General features: G+C 45.5%; 1 protein-coding gene and 1 pseudogene across 2 annotated transcripts in view; one reads left to right on the top strand and one right to left on the bottom strand.

The window, feature by feature from the left end:
- LOC147708745 (solute carrier family 60 member 1-like) overlaps nucleotides 1-18,777 on the bottom strand; it is a 461,401-nt pseudogene that overhangs the window by 10,505 nt on the left and 432,119 nt on the right. The gene's annotated exons all lie outside the window — the stretch shown is intronic.
- On the top strand, nucleotides 4,964-11,367 carry LOC147708746 (uncharacterized). The gene is made up of 3 exons (XM_086925135.1): nucleotides 4,964-5,388; nucleotides 5,664-6,031; nucleotides 11,278-11,367. Exons 1-3 carry the CDS (start codon nucleotides 4,968-4,970, stop codon nucleotides 11,365-11,367), a joined length of 879 nt encoding a protein of 292 aa, XP_086781261.1. The 5' UTR covers nucleotides 4,964-4,967.

The following is an 18,777-nucleotide window of genomic DNA, read 5'->3' as shown; positions in this document are numbered from 1 at the left end:
GTTAGGTACCATTACTTTGCATTATCATTTATTTAAAAGTGTTGATGCATGCTGGCATTTATTCATAATGGAAAATCAGTGTAGCCCGTTTCAATAAGATTCTGGGAATCAAAAATAAACAAACACTGGCAAAGCCAGTAAGTCTGAAATGTTATGTTATGTTATGTTATCCGGATTTATTGAGCGCACAGATGCCCCAGCAAAGGGGCGTCCTGGCGCTGGTACAGAACAGAAAAGCCGGACAAGAGTGAGAGACAAAACACAACACAACAGAACTAAGGAGCTGAGGGGAAGAGAAAGGTTTTGACAGCCTTCCTGAAAGCAAGGAGCCCATTGATGGCACGAATATGGGCAGGCAGGGAATTCCACAGTTTGGCGGCAAGAACTCGGAAGGAGCGTCCGCCAATCCTGGATCTCTTAAAGCGAGGCACTATGGCTAGGTGGAGGGCGGAGGACCTCAGAGAGCGTGCTGGAACATAGGGAAGGATGAGAGGCCCCAGAATCTGAGGAGATGAAAGTTTGAGGATTTTCAAAGTCAGAGTCAGTGATTTAAACATAATTCTCTGAGCCACCGGAAGCCAGTGGAGATTATAAATGGTTTTCCTAGCTGAGCAAAATTTGGGTAAGCCAACCAGAGCCCTGGCGGCAGCGTTCTGGACGCTTTGGAGACGGGATAGTTCAGCCTGATTGACTCCAAGAAAAAGAGAGCTAGCATAATCTAGTTTAGACAGGATCATGGCTTGCACAATGAGTTGTCGGGTGGGAGCGTCGAAGTATTTAAAGGTGGACCGAAGCTGACGCAAAATCCCAAAACATGATGCAGCAATCTTTTTAGTATGGGTGGAAAAGCTCAGTTGGGAGTCAAACCACACCCCAAGGTTTTTAACTTCAGTGACGGGGGTAGGAGTCGGACCGAGCTCATGCGGCCACCAGTTATCGCCCCATAGATGAGTTTGTTTCCCCACAATGAGCACCTCGGTTTTCTTGGCGTTGAATTGCAGGAAATTGTCATTCATCCAGTGGGCCACGGATATGAGTCCCTCACGGAACTTGGCTGCCTCAAGATCGGAAGCCCCACTAATAGCAACCACCAGCTGCGTGTCGTCTGCGTAGGACACGATGGATAGGTTCCCACGCATGGCGACAGCAGCTAGCGGTTGAACATAAAGGTTGAATAAAGTGGGGCTAAGGGCCGATCCCTGTGGGACTCCCTGGGCAATCGCATGTGGTTTAGATTCGAAAGGGGGGTGGTGACCCTGAAGGAGCGATCAGATAAAAAAGATCTGAACCATTCAAGAGCCAGATTGTCCACCCCGGCCTCAACCAGACGTTGGAGTAAAATGTCGTGGGAGACAGTGTCGAAGGCGGCACTTAGATCAAGGAGCACTAGTGCCGCCGTGTGACCTGAATCCAATAACATGCGAAGATGTTCGGCCATGTACAGGAGCGCAGTCTCGGTGCTGTGACCGGGCCTAAAGCCATTCTGCGAGGGATGTAAAATATTCGCAGAATGGAGATGGTTAGCTAAGATGGTATTGACATGGGCCTCAGTCAGTTTAGCAGCCCACGGGAGGAGAGAAATGGGACGATCATTTTCAGCTTTTTTAGGGTCTAGAGCAGGTTTTTTTAAAATAGGGATTACCTGAGCCTGTTTCCAGGCACAGGGAACAGAACCCGATGACAGGGACAGATTGATAAGCTTACAGATCGGGGGAAGGCAAAGAGAGGCAGATTCTCTAAATCGGCGATCAGCCTTTTCAATTTGTCAATGCGTGTCTTGTTTAGGCATGATTTTTGTAAAATCTTATTGGTGTGGGAGCTGCTAGGCCTTCACCATTATAACAAACATTGGCAAAAGCAAAACTCACATTGCCACTATAGTAGCACTGAACAAAACTACTTTGTGAGCCAATATGCTCCTTATGAAAGAGCAGAATACTGTCACTCACAGTGAAGCCAGCCAGCCAGCCAAAAGACAAAGAGAGAGAGAGAGAGACAGAATTTTACTAAACAAAAAAGGTCATGGTTAACGCCAGACCCAATAGGGGGCCCCATTATTAGTGAACGTCTCAAAAGTGCACCCATGGTATATGTCCTTGCATTAAGTGCAGATGTACATTTTTCGTGAATTTACAAGAATTTACAGAAGTAGGCCAAGAAATAGTACTCCTAGAAAATATTTGGGAACTGCATTTTAGCATGAGCAAATTTGCATGTGTAGAATTGCTCATGCAAAAATCTGTTGAATGTTTTTCTCAGTATGGGAAAAGATTAGAGAAGAGTTGGGGAAACCCTTAAAATATAAAAGGTAATAGGTTTGCATAGACTCAAAAGGGCATTCTAACCCTGGAAAGATTGCTTACCACTACCTACAGGCCCAGTAAGTAGATCATAGAAATGCGATAAAATAAGAGAATTGTTAGTATTCTAACCCTACTATGGTATGAGCCCATGAGATTGCTGCCATAATTTGTTGTCGCATTATATGGCACAAAAATGGACAAGTGAATTTTGTTACAGGACAAGTAGATTTATTAAATTCCACACTGTATTTTAGTAAAAGAATATTTCTTTTTATTGTAACAAAACAGGATATTATTATTATTATTATTTGTGAGTTTATATAGCGCTTGAATCACTCCGCCAGGAGTATCTCTGCGCTTTTTGACCAGTAAAACAGCAGATATACAGAGGGATGGGATTTAGATTTCATTTTTGAACAGGATAGTTTTGTCGTGGTCTAAATAACCTGTAGTTTATCTAGCACTCCTTCGTTGACAGAGAGTAGCAGACCGTTGCAATAATCGATCCGACTCAGGATAAGTGCTTGAACGAGAGTTTTTCTTATTGAGTTAGGTAGGAGTGGAAAGATTTTGCGGAGCAAGCCAATGGTGTGGAAGCATATCCCTGAGATGTAGCTGATATGTTGTTTTAGTGACAGGTCGTGATCAAGTCGAATACCCAGATTCTTCACGACCTGTTTAGGTTCAGGGACTGCTCCTAGCTCAGATGGCCACCAATCAGGAGTCCAGAGTATGTTGGCTTCCCCAAATAACATGATTTCCGTTTTGCTGACATTACATTGGACATCCAATTTGCCACTTCTTTCATACTAGACGAGAAAGAGTTCTTAACCTCAGCGGAAAGAGTTTTGAAGGGGAACAGGAGCTGTGTATCATCTGCGTAAGATACCGGGACAAAGCCGTATCTACGCAGCACTCCTGCCAGGGGTGCCACATAGATATTAAAGAGCATGGGGCTCAGACATGAGCCCTGTGGCACCCCCTTGGAGATCTCAATTTCCGTCGAGCGATATGCACCCATGGTGACTCTCTGGGTGCGATCTGCTAAGAAACTCTTTAGCCATTCAAGGGCTTTGTTCTTAAGGCCAGCGTTCGACAACCGTTGAGTCAAGATGGAATGAGACACGGTGTCGAACGCTGCCGATAGATCTAGTAGAACCAAGATGACTGAGAGGCCCTTGTCCTGGTAAGCGTGAAGATCATCAGTAACAGACAGCAAGGTGGATTCTGTACTGTATTTGGGGCGGAATCCTGATTGGGATTCATCTAGGGCTTGTACTTGTTCAATGTATATGGACAGGTGACGATTGACATGTTTTTCTATAACTTTCCCCAGGAAAGGAAGCAGAGAGATGGGTACTAAGTTAGTCAAGTCAGACCAAGGTAGGGCGGTGTTTTTCCTTATGGGTCTGACGAGTGCTCGCTTCCATTCCTTGGGGACAGTACCTGAGGTGAGTGACAGATTTACTAATTCTGTGATCAATGGGCTTAGGTGTTCCTCCAAAGTGGGCATTAATCTAGCAGGGATGACATCCTCTGGACTTCCACTTTTAATCCGTTTTATGAGGGTGGAGGTTTCTTGAAGTGAAATAAGGGGAAAGCTGTCCAGGAGTTGTGAGTCCAATATAGAATCTATAAGATTGGGGAAGGATGTCATGTTAGTAGATGAGGCCTGATTTGTACATAGTATTTTGTCATAAATTTTATCAATTTTGTTAGTGAAGAAACAGGAGATTTCGTCACACAGCTTTTGAGATGACATGTCAGGGGCTTCACATGCTGATGGTTTAGCAAATGTCTGTAATATCTGGAAAAGAACTCTAGGGGAGTTCCCAGCCTCCTGTATTTGGGTAGCAATATGTGCTTTCCGTGCACAACGTATTGCTTTGTGGTAAGAGGATAGTGCACCCCAGTATTTTTCCTTATCCTCAGGGAGATGGGAAGTTCTCCATCTTTTTCCTAATTTCCTGGCTCCTTGTTTGAGAGTTCTTAAATGATCAGAGAACACAGTGGTTCACAGTTTGCAAAAACTTTGTAAAATGTGTGTGTATTAAACATATAGGGCCCGATGTAGGTAAACGCGATTTTCCGATTTCAAAATACCGAGGCGGGCCGAATCGGTATTCTGAAATCGGAAAACGAGATGTAGGAAAAAAATACCGATTGAAAACCGATTCGGTCGGCATCGGTAATGAGATTCGGTACGTTCCGATTCAGCTCGGTCCGAATCGGAAATTACCGAATCGGCCAACAACGAATCGGAAAACACCGAATCGGCTACCACCGATTCGGATATTTCCAATTCGGGGAATACCGATTCGGTAAAAGCCGATTCGGTAAAAACCGAATCGGCAATCATAGACCCATGGCGAAAAAGCCCATAGGAATGCATTGCATGAACCGATTCGGCTTTTACCGATTCGGATAATACCGATTCGGATTTTACCGATTCGGATTTTACCGAATCGGTAAAAGCCGAATCGGCAATAGGCGATTCAGCCAATGAGGTGGCTCCCCCTCCCCCACCCAAACAGGGAGTGGCAACCCTGGCAGGTGCAGCCAATTAAGAAGTTTCTAGAAGTTTCTGGAAAGCCTGCCTGAGCCCAACACACAGTTAGCAGCAGTGGGAGAAGGAGGTTGCAGACTGAGCAGGAGCAGGAGAAAATGGCAGATCAGGCAGGAAGCCAGAAGTCCTCCCAAAAGAGGAAGCCCAAATTCACCACCACAGAACTTCAGGTGCTGGTTGAGGAGGTGGTGAGGGTGCACCGCCAGCTCTTTGGCAAGCTGTCCCTCAACGTGCCAGACAGCACCAAGAGGAGATTGTGGGCCGACATCGCCCAGAAGGTCAATGCTGCTGGAGTCACCCCCAGGTCCATTGAGGAACTTAAGAAAAGGTTTTATGACCTCCGCAGCCTCACGAAGAGGAAGCTGGCCGACCTCCAAAGGCAGGCTGGACACACCGGAGGAGGCAAGAACCCGGCGCCACCCCTCACCGAGCTGGAGGAAATTGTCTCCAGCACCATCGAGAGGGAGAGCATCGTAGGGATCGGGACCCTGGACAGCACTGCGATGGCCACAGCTACAGGTAAGAAGCATGCGCATCATGACACACCCTACCAGACACCTCCCCATTAGACACAATGCATAGGCAAACACCAGCACTGTACTGTCACCAACATACAAGAGACAAGCATCATGGTACATGTAGTCAGCAGAAGTTAGCCAAATATGTCAGTGCAGAATCACAAGACAGGAAACAGTGTGACACGGTGTAAGGAGATGCAAGGACATGTGGAATGCCATAATTGTACTGACTGTAATACATCGGCACTCAGTTTACAAATGCTTCTTTGTACCTAGGGGCACCATCAGGCAGCACCACTGTGGCAGCAGAGGGAGCTTCGACTTCAAATACTGCAGTGGCAGGGCCGAGCACCAGCCAGCCTGGCCAGGAGGAGGAGGATGAGGATGAGGAAGGAGACACCCCAGGGCTTGGAATGGAGGGAGTCCTGGTGATTGATTTCCAGGCAGTGCACTCCCCAGTACTGCCCAGCTCACCCCCCTTGCAATTTTCACCATACAACTCCCCTACAAGGCAGACCATTCCGCCGACAACAGCTCCTGCCACAACCGTGGCCTTGCCACCCGTCCAACCTGTCGTGGGAGCAGGGGCTCCGGGACCGGCCAGCACCACACCACCACCAGTGGCACCCCAGCTCACTCAGCAGGCCGGAGGCAGCAGTGCCAGACGCCGTGCCACCACCACCACCACTGCTGCACCAGCACGGGAGGGCAGTGTGTTCCTGGGCCTGGAGGGCCAGATGGTAAAAATCCAGCGCCAACAGGCCAAATCCACCATGGCCTGCCAACGCCAGCTCCTGCAGCACAACCTGCAGATGGGGGAGTTGGTGAAGGGGTTCCAGGCTGTTGTGGACAGCAACAAGGAGGTGGCAGCAGGGTTGGGCAGGCTGACCACTGCCATCACCCACTCCTCTGCCAGGCAGGAGGAGCATGAGGTTGCGCGCAGGAGGGATGCCCGGGTGCTCAACCGGGCCATGGCCCGCCTTGCAGCGGCGACCGCACAGCTGTGCCATCGCAGCTCAAATCAGGAATCGGCACTCAGTCAGCATACAGCTGAGCTGACGAGGGGGATGGCCAGGATCACCACGGCCATGGAGGCCATGTTAATATCAAACGCCGCCTCCAATCCTGCCCTGGACCTGGGTGATGCTGGAGACAGCAGCAGCCGCAGCAGCCCGGCCAGCGCTGCTTCAGAGCCAAGGAGGAGCACCAGGCGATCCGCTGATGCTGCTGGCCATTCGGAGGGGGCCGAGGGACACCCCAGTGGGTCTGGAAAGCGGGCCAAAAAATAGGCTGGCAAGGGGGGATGAGCAAACCAGAACCCTGGACTTTATTTTCGTTAACAATCTCCATTATTTGATGCACATCAGTGCTGTAACTGTGGTGCATCATTATTAAAACTTTTTTTTTCCAAGCAACATTTAGCTGTCTTTGCATCTGTACTCAGTCAGAAATAGTTCTCAGTGATCTCCTCACGTCTGTATCTGCCATCACATGGCGTACACACCCCAGCTGGCTGTGTCAGTGGCACAGCTTCGTCGTCGTCATAGTCCTCGTAGTCAGACAACTCCACCTCAGTGCCCTTCTTGACCGCAAGGTTGTGTAACATTGCACATACAGCTATGATCTTGCAGCAGGTGATGGGGGTATACTGCCTTGCACCTCCACTCTTGTGCAGGCATCTGAATCTACTTTTCCAGATGCCAAAGGTCCGTTCAACAACATTCCTGGTGCGTATGTGGGCCCGGTTATACCTCCTTTGGCTGGGTGTGGAGGGGTTGAGGTAGGGGGTGAGTATGAATGAGCGGAGGGCATATGCACTGTCGCCTGGAAGAGAAAGGGGTCACATTAGACACATGCATACATGTATTACACCTACCTACTATGTGTTATGGGGGTCTGATGATGTGGCTCACCTAGGAGGTATCCTTCTCCAAAATCGCCAGCCATCAGCCGTGCATATATGCCGCTCTGTTGGAATATATATGAGTCATGGGTACTTCCTGGAAATTTTGCTACCAGGTCTGTGATGGTGCACTTGGCATTGCAGATCACCTGCACGTTGATGGTGTGTGTAGATTTCCGATTGCGGTATATGTATTCGGTGTCCGCTGGTGGGCAAATCGGAATATGCGTGCCATCTATGCAACCGATGACTTGGGGAAAGTGTGCCATCTGGTAGAAGTCCGCTTTGGTTTGTAGCAGTTCTGCGTGGGTTGCAGGGAATTAGATGTATTGGTCCATCCTGTCTATCATGGCGTCAAGGAATATGTGGAAGAACCTTGACAGGCTGCTCTGGCTCACCCCTCCTGCTGCTGCTACTCCACTTTGATAGCTGCCAGACGCTACCAGGTGTAGGCTGCATAGCACCTGGACGTGCGCAGGGATGGCGTGTGCCCTTGGGGTGTGGTGGTCCAAGTATGGCTTAAGGTCCCTGATGAGCTCAAGTATGGTGTCAGAGTCCAGCCTGTATCTCTGTAGGATCTCAGCCTCAGTGAGCATGAACAGGGTTATCCTCTGTCTGTAGACCTGTTCATTTCTTAGCCATTCCCTCTGTCCTTCCTGCTGTAGCCGTAGCCGCCTCGCAATGACATAGAAAGCTGCCATCCTGCAAGTTGCAATGCATTTTGGGACTGTTTATATGGGTTGGAGTTGGTTACCACCTGATTGCAATCCATGGTAAATACCGAGTGAATTCTACCGATTTTGAGCCGATTTCGGTGTTTCTGTGCCTCCCTACATCTCCCCAACTGTCGGAATCGGGGAATTTCCCGATCGGAGATTCATACGAATCGGCATGTTTTCCGATTCGGATCATGTCCGAATCGGTATTTCTTCCGATTCGGTACATGGACCGAATCGGTGATTTTCCGATTCGGTGTCACTAACGATTCGGTAGTAGGACCGAATCGGTGATTTTCCGATTCGGTGTCACTAACGAATCGGTAGTAGGACCGAATCGGTGATTTTCCGATTCGGTGTCACTAACGAATCGGTAGTAGGACCGAATCGGTGATTTTCCGATTCGGTGTCACTAACGAATCGGTACATGGACCGAATCGGTCTTTGTAACCGAATCGGTGTTTTTCCGATTCGTTACATATCCGATTTTCGGTATGTACGTATCGGATTCTTTCACATTCGGTACACATTCCGAATCGGTTTTCTATCCGATTCGTTCTGTTTTTGGGTCCCTACATCTCGATGGCTGTTTACCGATCGGTAAGGGCCATAAATCGGTATTTTCGGCCGATACCGATCGGTAAAGCCCTACCTACATCGGGCCCATAGTCAATAGAAATTGTTTATTTGCTCAGTTATTGTAACTCTGAGATATGCCACATGCAATCTTTTTTGTAGTGACATTACTGTCACGAGAGGATCGCGAGACACTCACGGAACACTCAAGAGATCATAACGTTCTAAATGTCATAGTCATCTATTGTGTATGGTTCTTTATTATATTTTCAGTTAATATTTGATGCTAATCTAAAATAGAGTAGTCAATAAAAGTTAGTTATTTTTAAAAGCCATGGCTCTCGCGTAGTAGTACTCGCGAAAGCATACACTTGGAGTTAAGTTAATTAAGAGTGTTTAACTTTTAAGTTGAACAAAATAGAACATTGGACATTTTGTTTAAGGTAGAAAAATGAATTGTATAATGCTGTATATAAGCTATAAAGGAAGTCTTTTTTACGATCTCGCAAGTCGCCCATGAGACACTTGTGAGAGGTCTGGGAGAGGAAGCACACCATAAGGAAAGATTCTGATTGGTTTATGTGGATGTTTTTATTTCTCTATCAGCAGAACAATGCCTTGATCAGATGAACAGCCAGGGGCTTAGCCATGTTATCCACCCAAGGAATCCTTAGTATGGCAATTCTTTAAAATTAGGCCAGGTGCCAAGAAAGTTTCTGAAAAGTATGTTACCTGTAAACTTTGCAGCATGACTACCACAGGGATGTGGAAACATCTTGGATCCATGCATCTGCAAAGGCTTCCAAGGTTAGAGACCTCTCTTTTAGGTGACAAGTGTGCATAGTAGGGTGTGGGCAGGGACTCGTCTCTTTGGTAAGACCTCCCTCTGTCATGATGGGTGTGCGTAGTAGGGTTTGGGGAGGGACTGGGCTCTCCTTTGACATATCTTTCTCACATGATGGGGTGCATAGTAGGGTGTGTGGATGGACTGCCCTCTCCTTTCAGACTTCTCACTCAAATGACAGCTGTGCATAGTATTGAGTGTGGCGGAACTGGCCTCTCGTTTCAGACCTCTCTCTCAGATGACTGGTGTACATTATAGGGGACAGGCCTCTCTGCTGAGACCTCTCTCTCTCAGAGGATCCGCGTGCATAGTAGGGTGTGATGATTGACTAGTGTTTCCTTTCAGGCCCCTCTCTCAAATGACAGGTGTGGATATTAGTGTGTGGGGAAGGATTGGGCTCTCCTTTCATATCTCTCTAAGATGACAGGTGTGCGTAGTAGGGTGTGTAGAGGCACTGGCCTCTCCGCTGAGACCTCTCTCTGTAATGATGGGTGTACGTAGCAGGGTTTGGGAAGGGACTGGCCTCTCCTTTCATACCTCTCTCTCAGATGAAGGGTGTGTGTGTAGTAGGGTGTTGGGAGGGTCTAGCCTCTCGTTTCAGACCTCTACCTCAGATGATGGGTGCACATAGCAGAGTGTGTGGATAAGCCTCAACTCTACTCACAACTCAAAATAAGCCCATGAGCATAAATAGTATAATTTGATAAATACCATCTTCAGTAAGACTTCTTCATACAGTAACAAGTGTGCATAGCACAGCAGAGTCTATTCAAACATCACCTACTCCTTCCTACTTTTCATGATCCTGCAAGTGTCTCGCAACATTGTACATTTTTTGAAAATAAGAATAAACTATTTACTCTTCACAGCATTTATCTGTTACACATTTCGCCTAAAAACCAAGGACCACAATAGGCATTCCTACTAATAGTGTGTATTCAGAACCCATCTATTCAATTTCATTTTATTTATGCTTCAGAACTCCAATGAGTTGCACATAAAGTTATACAAAAAGAAGAACATTTACAATATATCATATCATACAGTTCTTAATAATAGAATAAAATACATTCAGGAACATAGTGTTACAATTTCACTATACAATTAAAGTTAAAAAACATTATTTAAAAAAAAGCTAAAATTACTCAATTTAAACATACTACCTAGTGTATAAAGTGCCAGTGCGCATAAATAGAAACCTTTAAACAACCAATTATGAAATGATGCAAAACTGCATAATACTTTGTACCAATTATTATTCTAACATCCTCCTTTATACAATTCAAATACCCAAGTATCAATTGATGATTTTAAAAAATATGCTACACAGCAGGGACCATGTTTGGCCTATTAGAAGTAGACATGTAGTGGGGGGCGGACAAAAAAGCCCTTGATGCTACATCTTACCCTAGGTTCCAGTTTATAATGTGCAAAAAATTCTACCCAACAGGGACAGTATTTGCCATACCGCAGATAGGCACAGCGTTAAACATCTCTCTGAAAAATGTTTAAAAATTGTTTAAAAAAGCAAAAAACTTTAAAACATACTAACTTGGGGGGGGCTAAAAGACAATTCCGGGCCTCCTCTGCGGTAGTGTTGTTATATTTTTGAAATACAATTGGTAGAAGTGAGGTGCTGCTCACCCACCAAAATCGGGGACAGTACATCCAACATGTGGTCCAAGTTACCAGTAAATTTTTGTAACAAAGTTAAAATTGATGACAGAATCCTCCCTAAGGAATTTAATATATCGGAATTTTCCCTCCCTCCCCTATTCTCATTTACACCCTCATTGACATTTACACCCTTGGTCATTAGCTGCCATATGTCATGTGCTCCTTTCCTTACAGTCGCCTCCGAATTCAATAGCCCCAATGAACGAGGGAGAAAAACACTTGAAGGAGTACTGCTATACAAAGCTGGCATTCATGGGCAACTAGCAGGACAAACCATTGACAGTCTCAAAGCTAATTCTTGAGCAGTCAGTGATTTTAGGTTGGCCTACATTACCTGTTTTTTCCCTATGGGTATAGCAATATCCGATAGTATAATGTCGTCTAATTCCCCAGTGTCCAAACTGCATTCAAGCCCACAGTGATAGTTCTGGGGCATCTGAGACAGCTCTCTGAGTGAAGACAATCCTGAATTTGACTCTGCCATATATTCAATGCCAGGTGTAATCTCTGAGCTCATTGGCTTCAGCAAAACCACAGATTCAGGCAACAGCTTTTTACTAACGGCTTTTATTTCAAAATTAGCCGTATAATCTTCCATCTCCATTTCCATATCTTCAACCAAAATATTTGTTGTTCAATTGGCTGGATCAGTTGAATTAAAACTGGGGTTTTCACCAAGTTCTGCGCACTAAACTTACTCTGGTGCGGAACTAACAATTGTTAAATAACCATATCAGTGCTCGCCTAATTCACATTAGCCACACTAGGGGATATCCTCTCTTTGTTAGTTTGTACAGTTTGCGACTTGAACCCTTGTTGAACATAGCTAATACCGTAAGATGAGATTTCAAAAGGGACAGATGGTCTTGGGGCTTCTTTTACTTAATGGTTTTAAGTAATTTAGGGGAACTAGAGCGATCAGATATGTTTCTAGCTGATCCAGGGGTAAGCTCTAATGGTGGCCCTGCAGATGTAATTAGCCGACCAGATCGCAAGCATCTAGAGGGCATCTTCCATCAACCCTGACTATTCTTAATCTTAATCACACTTCAGTCCAGGAGAAATCAACACTTGGCTCAAGCTTCCGAAGTATCAAAAAAACCAAATGGGAGCAAGTAAAGTGATAACACACAAGCTCTTTTGACCCAAGACCTGGACCTCTATAAGGTCAACTGAATAACACAGGACTGTGCAAAACTCTGGTGGTGGATACAGGCAGGGCCAACTGACATACTTTGAATGCTGCACTTAAAACTAAGGCTTAACTTTTTACGGTTATGAGGCAGTTTTGAGGTGGTTTCTGAGGCAGTTCTAAGGCAGTTCTGAGGCTGTGGGATGGAGAAACAGTGGACCGAGCGTGAACAGCCCAGGCCGAGATGTAACAAAGTACCAGGGGGCAGATTTATGTTGTGTATGCGCCACGTTTGCGTCACGCAACTGTGGCGTAAACGTGGCGCATCCCTACGACCGATTTACAACGTGACGCATCTAGGCAGATGCGTCACGTTGTAAAGCCCTGCGCCGCTTGTGGGCGTTCCGGCGTAGGGTGGGCGTTCCGGGACAGGTGCGCCTCGCAAAAGTGGCTGAGTGAAATCTATAAGATTTCACTCAGTCACTTTTAGGCCAATGCTGCGTCAAAACTCTGCGCCTGCTTGAAGCAGGCGTAAGGCTTGACGCAGCATTGGTCAGATAGGGCACCCCCGAGCCTTGCTGGAGCTGCGTCGCGCTTGCGACACAACTCCAGCAATGCGTTACTTTTACGGCACAGATGCGTGACGCATCTGTGCCGTTTTTGCCCCATGGTGCGCCGCATCATAAATGCGGCGCACCATGGGTGGCGTAGCTGTGGCGCACTGTGGCGCATGTTAACTGGCGCATCCCTCGGGATGCGCCAGTTAACATAAATCTGCCCCCAGGTTTGCAAAATCTACTGCGGTCGATCCGCTAAATCAATATCCAATTCAGCCTCGTCCTTGCCAAGTGCCAGCGTTTGCAGCAGGCACGTTGCGTTTGTGTTCAAATTCCACACCTTATTCACATCTCTCGCCTCCTTGGCAATGGACACTTTCCCTGAAGCCAAAGCTGAAATGGAAGTCTGTTCCTTGAAGCACATGCTCCACCCCACTCCTTTGTGAGGTGATGAATGTTGAGTAGCGTTTGGAGTACAAGCATGATAACCAAAATAGAACACAAGTCCCAATGCGCTAGGAAGATTATTTCTGCAGCAGCATAGAGGGTAAAATGTGGAATGACTTTTCATGATTTTCAGATTTTCGGCTGCCGACAAGAGGGGTACAAAGAAGGCTTCTGGTGTGGGTCCTTGACTAGACAAAAACATGCTCCATTATGGCAGGTAGCTGTTCACCGGGAAAGTACTGCAGCTTCGCCCCCCGATCACTCCCTGCTCTGCACATTTGCCGTAGTTATCCCTTAGACACCTCTTCTCTAAATATAGGGGGATAACGCGCCTTTCTGCTGCCCCCTTATTTAACCTTTTTACTTCATTTCCACAATACCTCCAATTTTTAACAGTAAACAGTAATGGCAGCCATTATATTTCTAACATTCCAACAGCCAGATAATCAGAGTGCTCGCTCTCGCAGGACTCTCTAAAGCCTCTAGTTCCCGCAAGAGAATAAAGGCTCACAAGAAAAATGTGCTCTTGTGAGAGGCTAGCAGAAATCTCGCCAGTCTAACTGCCAACATAAACAATTATTTTTCACCCTTCATTTCTCAAACACTACAGAACAAATTTCACAAATCACAAAAAGCTCAATCTGCGGATTAATGTCTAGCTCACTGACAAACTTGGTGTAATTCCATTCAGCAGCCCCTATTTATTGGTTCAGTGAGGTCACTGGGAATAGCTCATGATTTGAACCTTAACATGCAGAAACACATCAGCGCCACCACCAAAGGAGCGAACCTACAAATAAGCATCTTGAGGAAATAAAACCCTTCCTCCCGCCCAATGACTTAAAATCTGCAGTACAAGCCCTAGTACTCCCTAGGTTAGACTATGGAAGTACAACCCTTTGCGGCCTTCGCAGGTCCACAACATCTCTGATAAAGCAACATCCACATATCCTCTAACCTTGTAGCTCTCAACTGGCTTCCTTATGAAGCAAGAATTCTCCTGCATGACTCATAAAGCCCTACACTTCAATACCCCATGATACCTTGCTCACAAGTTGGAGCTCTCTGGTGGCCACAGATCTTCCATAAGCTCCAGCACGTTATTGCTGAAACAACAGAGATTCTCCAAAAAGAAAACCTACCACCGAGCTTTCTCTGGGATTGGCCCGAGAATCTGGAACCCACCACTGTGTGAAACCAGACTAAATCCCTCATCTGTTTCCTTCATAAAGTAGTCAAAACGTTACTCATGAATACATTTATGCCCTAGATACTAGGATCTATCTATCTATTTATCTATTTATCTATCTATCTATATTATCTACTGTTGGTTGCCAGTAGGCAGTTATATTTAGAAACTAGTTTCATTAGGAAAAGCATTTTTTGACTTGGCTATAACTTTGGTGTGTTTGACCAATCTGCATGAAATTTTGCCAAAAAGGTGTCACAGTGGGTACTGTTGATTGGGAAAGTTTGGAGGTTATTCTTGCGGTGGGGACCAAAAATCTGGGGCACGAAATAAGATTGCGTTTGTAATGTTCATTCCCATAGGAAACTTTAGCCACAGCTACAGCTGAACGGATTTACACCACATTTGGCAGGGAGGTAGATGTTGTTTCAAGAAAGTAAACAAAAGGAGATGATGGACGGAGCTCTGAAACGTTTCAGACATTCACCCCAGTCAAAGATCCTAGTTAAATCCATCATCATGCTTTAGCTCACTTTGCCACCTCAGTTCAGACCCAGCTATATGCAAATCAGTCTTGACCCTGTGCCTCATGGGGACAGTCCAACCCGAACTGCCAGCCAGGTCTTCCCTGAACAGGAAACAAGCATCCTGGGACCGGTTTCTGGGTAACACCCTTCATCAGCCAGGCTAGCTTGAATCCAGTGGCAAAGTGAGCAAGGGACCCACGTCTGGACATACCCTGCCAACTTAGGGGGAACAAAGCAAACACAAGAAGATGATGGATGGAGCTCTGAAACTTTTCAGACACTCACACCCAGTCACAGATCTGGGTTTAATCCATCATCATTCTTTAGCTCACTATGCCCCCTCAGTTCAGACCCAGCTATATGAAAATCAGTCTTGACCCTGTGCCTCATGGGGACAGTCCAGCCCGAACTGCCAAGCCAGGTCTTCCCTGAACCGGAAAAAAGCCCCCTGGGACCGGTTTCTTCTTGTGTTTGCTTGGTTCAAGAAAGTGCATTTTGCCTATTTGGTGTAAATCTATTCAGTAGTTTTTGAGAAATTTAAGTTAAAATTTATAGCGGAGTATTCGCAAACAAAGAGAGCTTGTGCAGGGAAAAGCACTTCTCTGATTGGCTGCCAACACTTCAACCTGGATGTGTTGGCAGCCATTTTGGGACTCAGCTCCAAGTCGAGTCCCAAAGAAAAGTTAAAATAAAGAAAAGGGGGCAGGGTAGGAATACCCTGACCCCCAAGCCATAGTCTTGGGGTCTCCCTGGGACCCATCCATGGCATAAAACCATTTGAAGAAAAAAAAAACTGCAGTGAATTTGCGGTACAATTCATTAAAAAAGCTAGCACGGGCTGCAGCGCTTGCTCTAAAATAAACCCCGGGAGGGCCAGGTCCTGTGGACATATACTAATTATAGAAGGGGAAGCATGGGGCTTATGAAAGCCCTGGGGACTGCCACCTTTCAGAGGCACTTCTGATAATAATTGTCTGGGGACCGCCACCTCCCTGGGTGCAAATGTGATAGCAGAATGAGGACCACACGGCCCCCCTCCAGGGGCCCTAGATGGCCCTGGGGACCACCACCCCCAAGGTCGGCTCCTGCAATGTCTCGGGATGCCTAACCCCGGGACATTACTGTTTGCTATTGCAATGCCGCCATGCCATAGCAAACAAGTGCTCTGATTTGAGCAAGCAAGAGCATTTTGCTTGCTCTTGCTTGTATAAAGTGGAGTACACTTTGCTGTTTACACCCATTGAGCTACACATCAGAAGCTCCCTGTGTGTAAAAAGCAATGCTGGTTCCCTCAGAAGGTGGGAGCTGACTGCGACCACGGGGGCCTTCAGGATCCCCCCATTGTCGCCAATGAAGGATGGGTCCCCGGGGCTGAAAATGGCCCTGGAGGGAGTCGCCCCATCCCTTTTTACTAAAAATAAATAAATAGCTATACCTCTGGTGATGGGGTTCCAGAGGCCAAAAAGGGCCCTAGAGGGGGGCCATTTGGCCACGTCCCTTTAAAAAAAAAAAAATAATAATAATGGCCAGGTCCCGGGGATGGGGTCCCCAGGGCTAAAATCAGAGTCAGGAGGCAGGCCGCGTGGTCTCCTCCCTTTTTTTAAACAATCATTTAAAAATGGGTCAAGCCCCGGGGAATGGGGTCCCTGGGGCCCAAAAGGGTCAAGGGAAGGGGGAGCACGTTGCCCCTTACTGAACAAAAAAAAGCCGGTCACTCGTCAGAGGCCCTGCCCCCTTTCTCCACTACTCTGCAAACATGCCTTCTGGCATGCTCCTGATTAGGGGATGAAGATCCCCTCGCTGCTGAGGGTTCTTAGGGAACAACTAGCCCTCCTGTTAACTCCAGTAAGCCCCACATAGTGGGATTGATGAGAGGTGGTCAGAGGCCAGGCCCCCTTTCTCCATCACTCTGCAAATGCACCTCTCAGCGCACTGTTGGTGGGGGGATGACATCCCTTTGCTTCCTGAGGGCCTCAGGACTAAAGTGGATTTCTTCCCCCAAGCAGCAGTGCACCAGGACAAACCTATTATAAAAAAGTAGCAGCACCAAATAAATTCATATTTACTTTGCACAAGGTGAATTTCAATTTAGCATGGAAAGATTATTTCATGTTAATTCATCATATTGCCACATGTCACCATTATTATAGCTCCATTGAGTATTGTGCATACTCCACTCAAATAAAGTGCTTGTGCATTAATTAATCATAATGCCACATGCCACCATTTTCATACCTCCATTGAACAGTGCGCTTGCATTGTTAAAGGGCCAAAAGCTCAAATAAAAGGCTTATCCCTGTATTTAAAACATCTTCATTAAACAACTGTAATAAATAATATATGAACCCACCTAAAACATCATTACTACATCATTACTAAGTAAGGTGCTAATAAATATATATATAAAAAAATATATTCAGGATATATATATATATATATATATATATATATATATATATATATATATATATATATATATATATATATATATATATATTCACTGAAAAAACCATAGGTTATAGACCATATATAGTTAGGGATTAGCATTTAAAAAACCTTATTTTATTTGCACAAAACCATTGAAATTCCATATATAGTTAGTTGCACTAACTATATATCGCGGACCCGCAATCCACTGCTAATGATGTCACATATTACATCATTCATGACATGGTCAGTGACATCACTGATGACATCACTGATGACATCTCAAATGACATCACTGATGACATCACTGATGACATCACTGATGACAACACCCAGTGACTGTATGTTTCTGTAAAGTTAAAATATGTCTTACATATTGAAGAATGAGTGGATGTATAAGTGTCTGGATGAAGGATTTAGTAGGTGCATGACTGACTGTATGAGAGAATGATTAAATGTGTCTCACTGAGTGTATGGGTTAGTGATTAAAGTGTCTTAATTTGGCAATCATTATTTATGTTGTTCTGTAAACTGCTGCATGTTTAAATCAGTAGCTATATCAGTAACTATATGGGTTATTGAATGGTTGCCCAAGTATTTGTATGGGAGACTGAGTATGTGTGTGGGTGGCTGGGAGGTGTATAACTCTGTGCATAGATGTGTGAGCAGTTGATTCCCTAGGTGTATGGGTTCAAAAGTGCATGTAGAAACAGCTGTATGGACAGTTGACTGTGTGCATGAGTATATTGGTGAGTGAATGGATATCTCAGTGCTACATGTCAAAGTAAGTACATATGTAAAACACACTCCATGTGAGAGTTGACATATATAGATAACTGAACATAAGAGCCAGTGAATGTGTGAGTGGCTGTATGAATCATTGTGAACTTGTATCAAGGATTGTATAAGAGAGTAAATATGTGTTACTATATGTTTGAATAAGTAAGGTGTGTATAACTGTATAGTTGAGGAAATGGAGATGTGATTGATTCTTTGCATGACTGACTAGGTGTGTGAGTAACTCCATGGATGTGTGACAGTCTGTGAGTGCCTGTTTACACTGAGTGTATCTAAGGTTATATTAGAGTCTGAAGATGTATTATCACATAAATGATATCACCAGTGATGTAATCAGTAATGTCAAATGAGATGTCAGTGATGTCATCAGTGATGTCATTTGAGATGTCATCAGTGATGTCATCAGTGATGTCATTTGAGATGTCATCAGTGATGTCATCAGTGATGTCACTGACCATGTCATGAATGATGTAATATGTGACATCATTAGCAGTGGATTGCGGGTCCGCGATATATAGTTAGTGCAACTAACTATATATGGAATTTCAATGGTTTTGTGCAAATAAAATAAGGTTTTTTAAATGCTAATCCCTAACT

The sequence above is a fragment of the Lissotriton vulgaris genome, chromosome 6 (assembly GCF_964263255.1).
Source record: "Lissotriton vulgaris chromosome 6, aLisVul1.2, whole genome shotgun sequence".
NCBI classification, from domain to species: domain Eukaryota; kingdom Metazoa; phylum Chordata; class Amphibia; order Caudata; family Salamandridae; genus Lissotriton; species Lissotriton vulgaris.
Note: the sequence above shows the minus strand (reverse complement) of the source record. Positions and strands in the feature narration are given on the sequence as shown.

Excerpts from the sequence above, each read along its gene's own strand:
- LOC147708746 (XM_086925135.1), top strand. The coding sequence starts at position 4,968 with ATGGCAGATCAGGCAGGAAGCCAGAAGTCCTCCCAAAAGAGGAAGCCC. Across the intron at positions 5,389-5,663 it reads TGCGATGGCCACAGCTACAG|GGGCACCATCAGGCAGCACC; the intron begins GTAAGAAGCATG and ends CTTTGTACCTAG. Across the intron at positions 6,032-11,277 it reads CACCCCAGCTCACTCAGCAG|TCGCCTCCGAATTCAATAGC; the intron begins GCCGGAGGCAGC and ends CTTTCCTTACAG.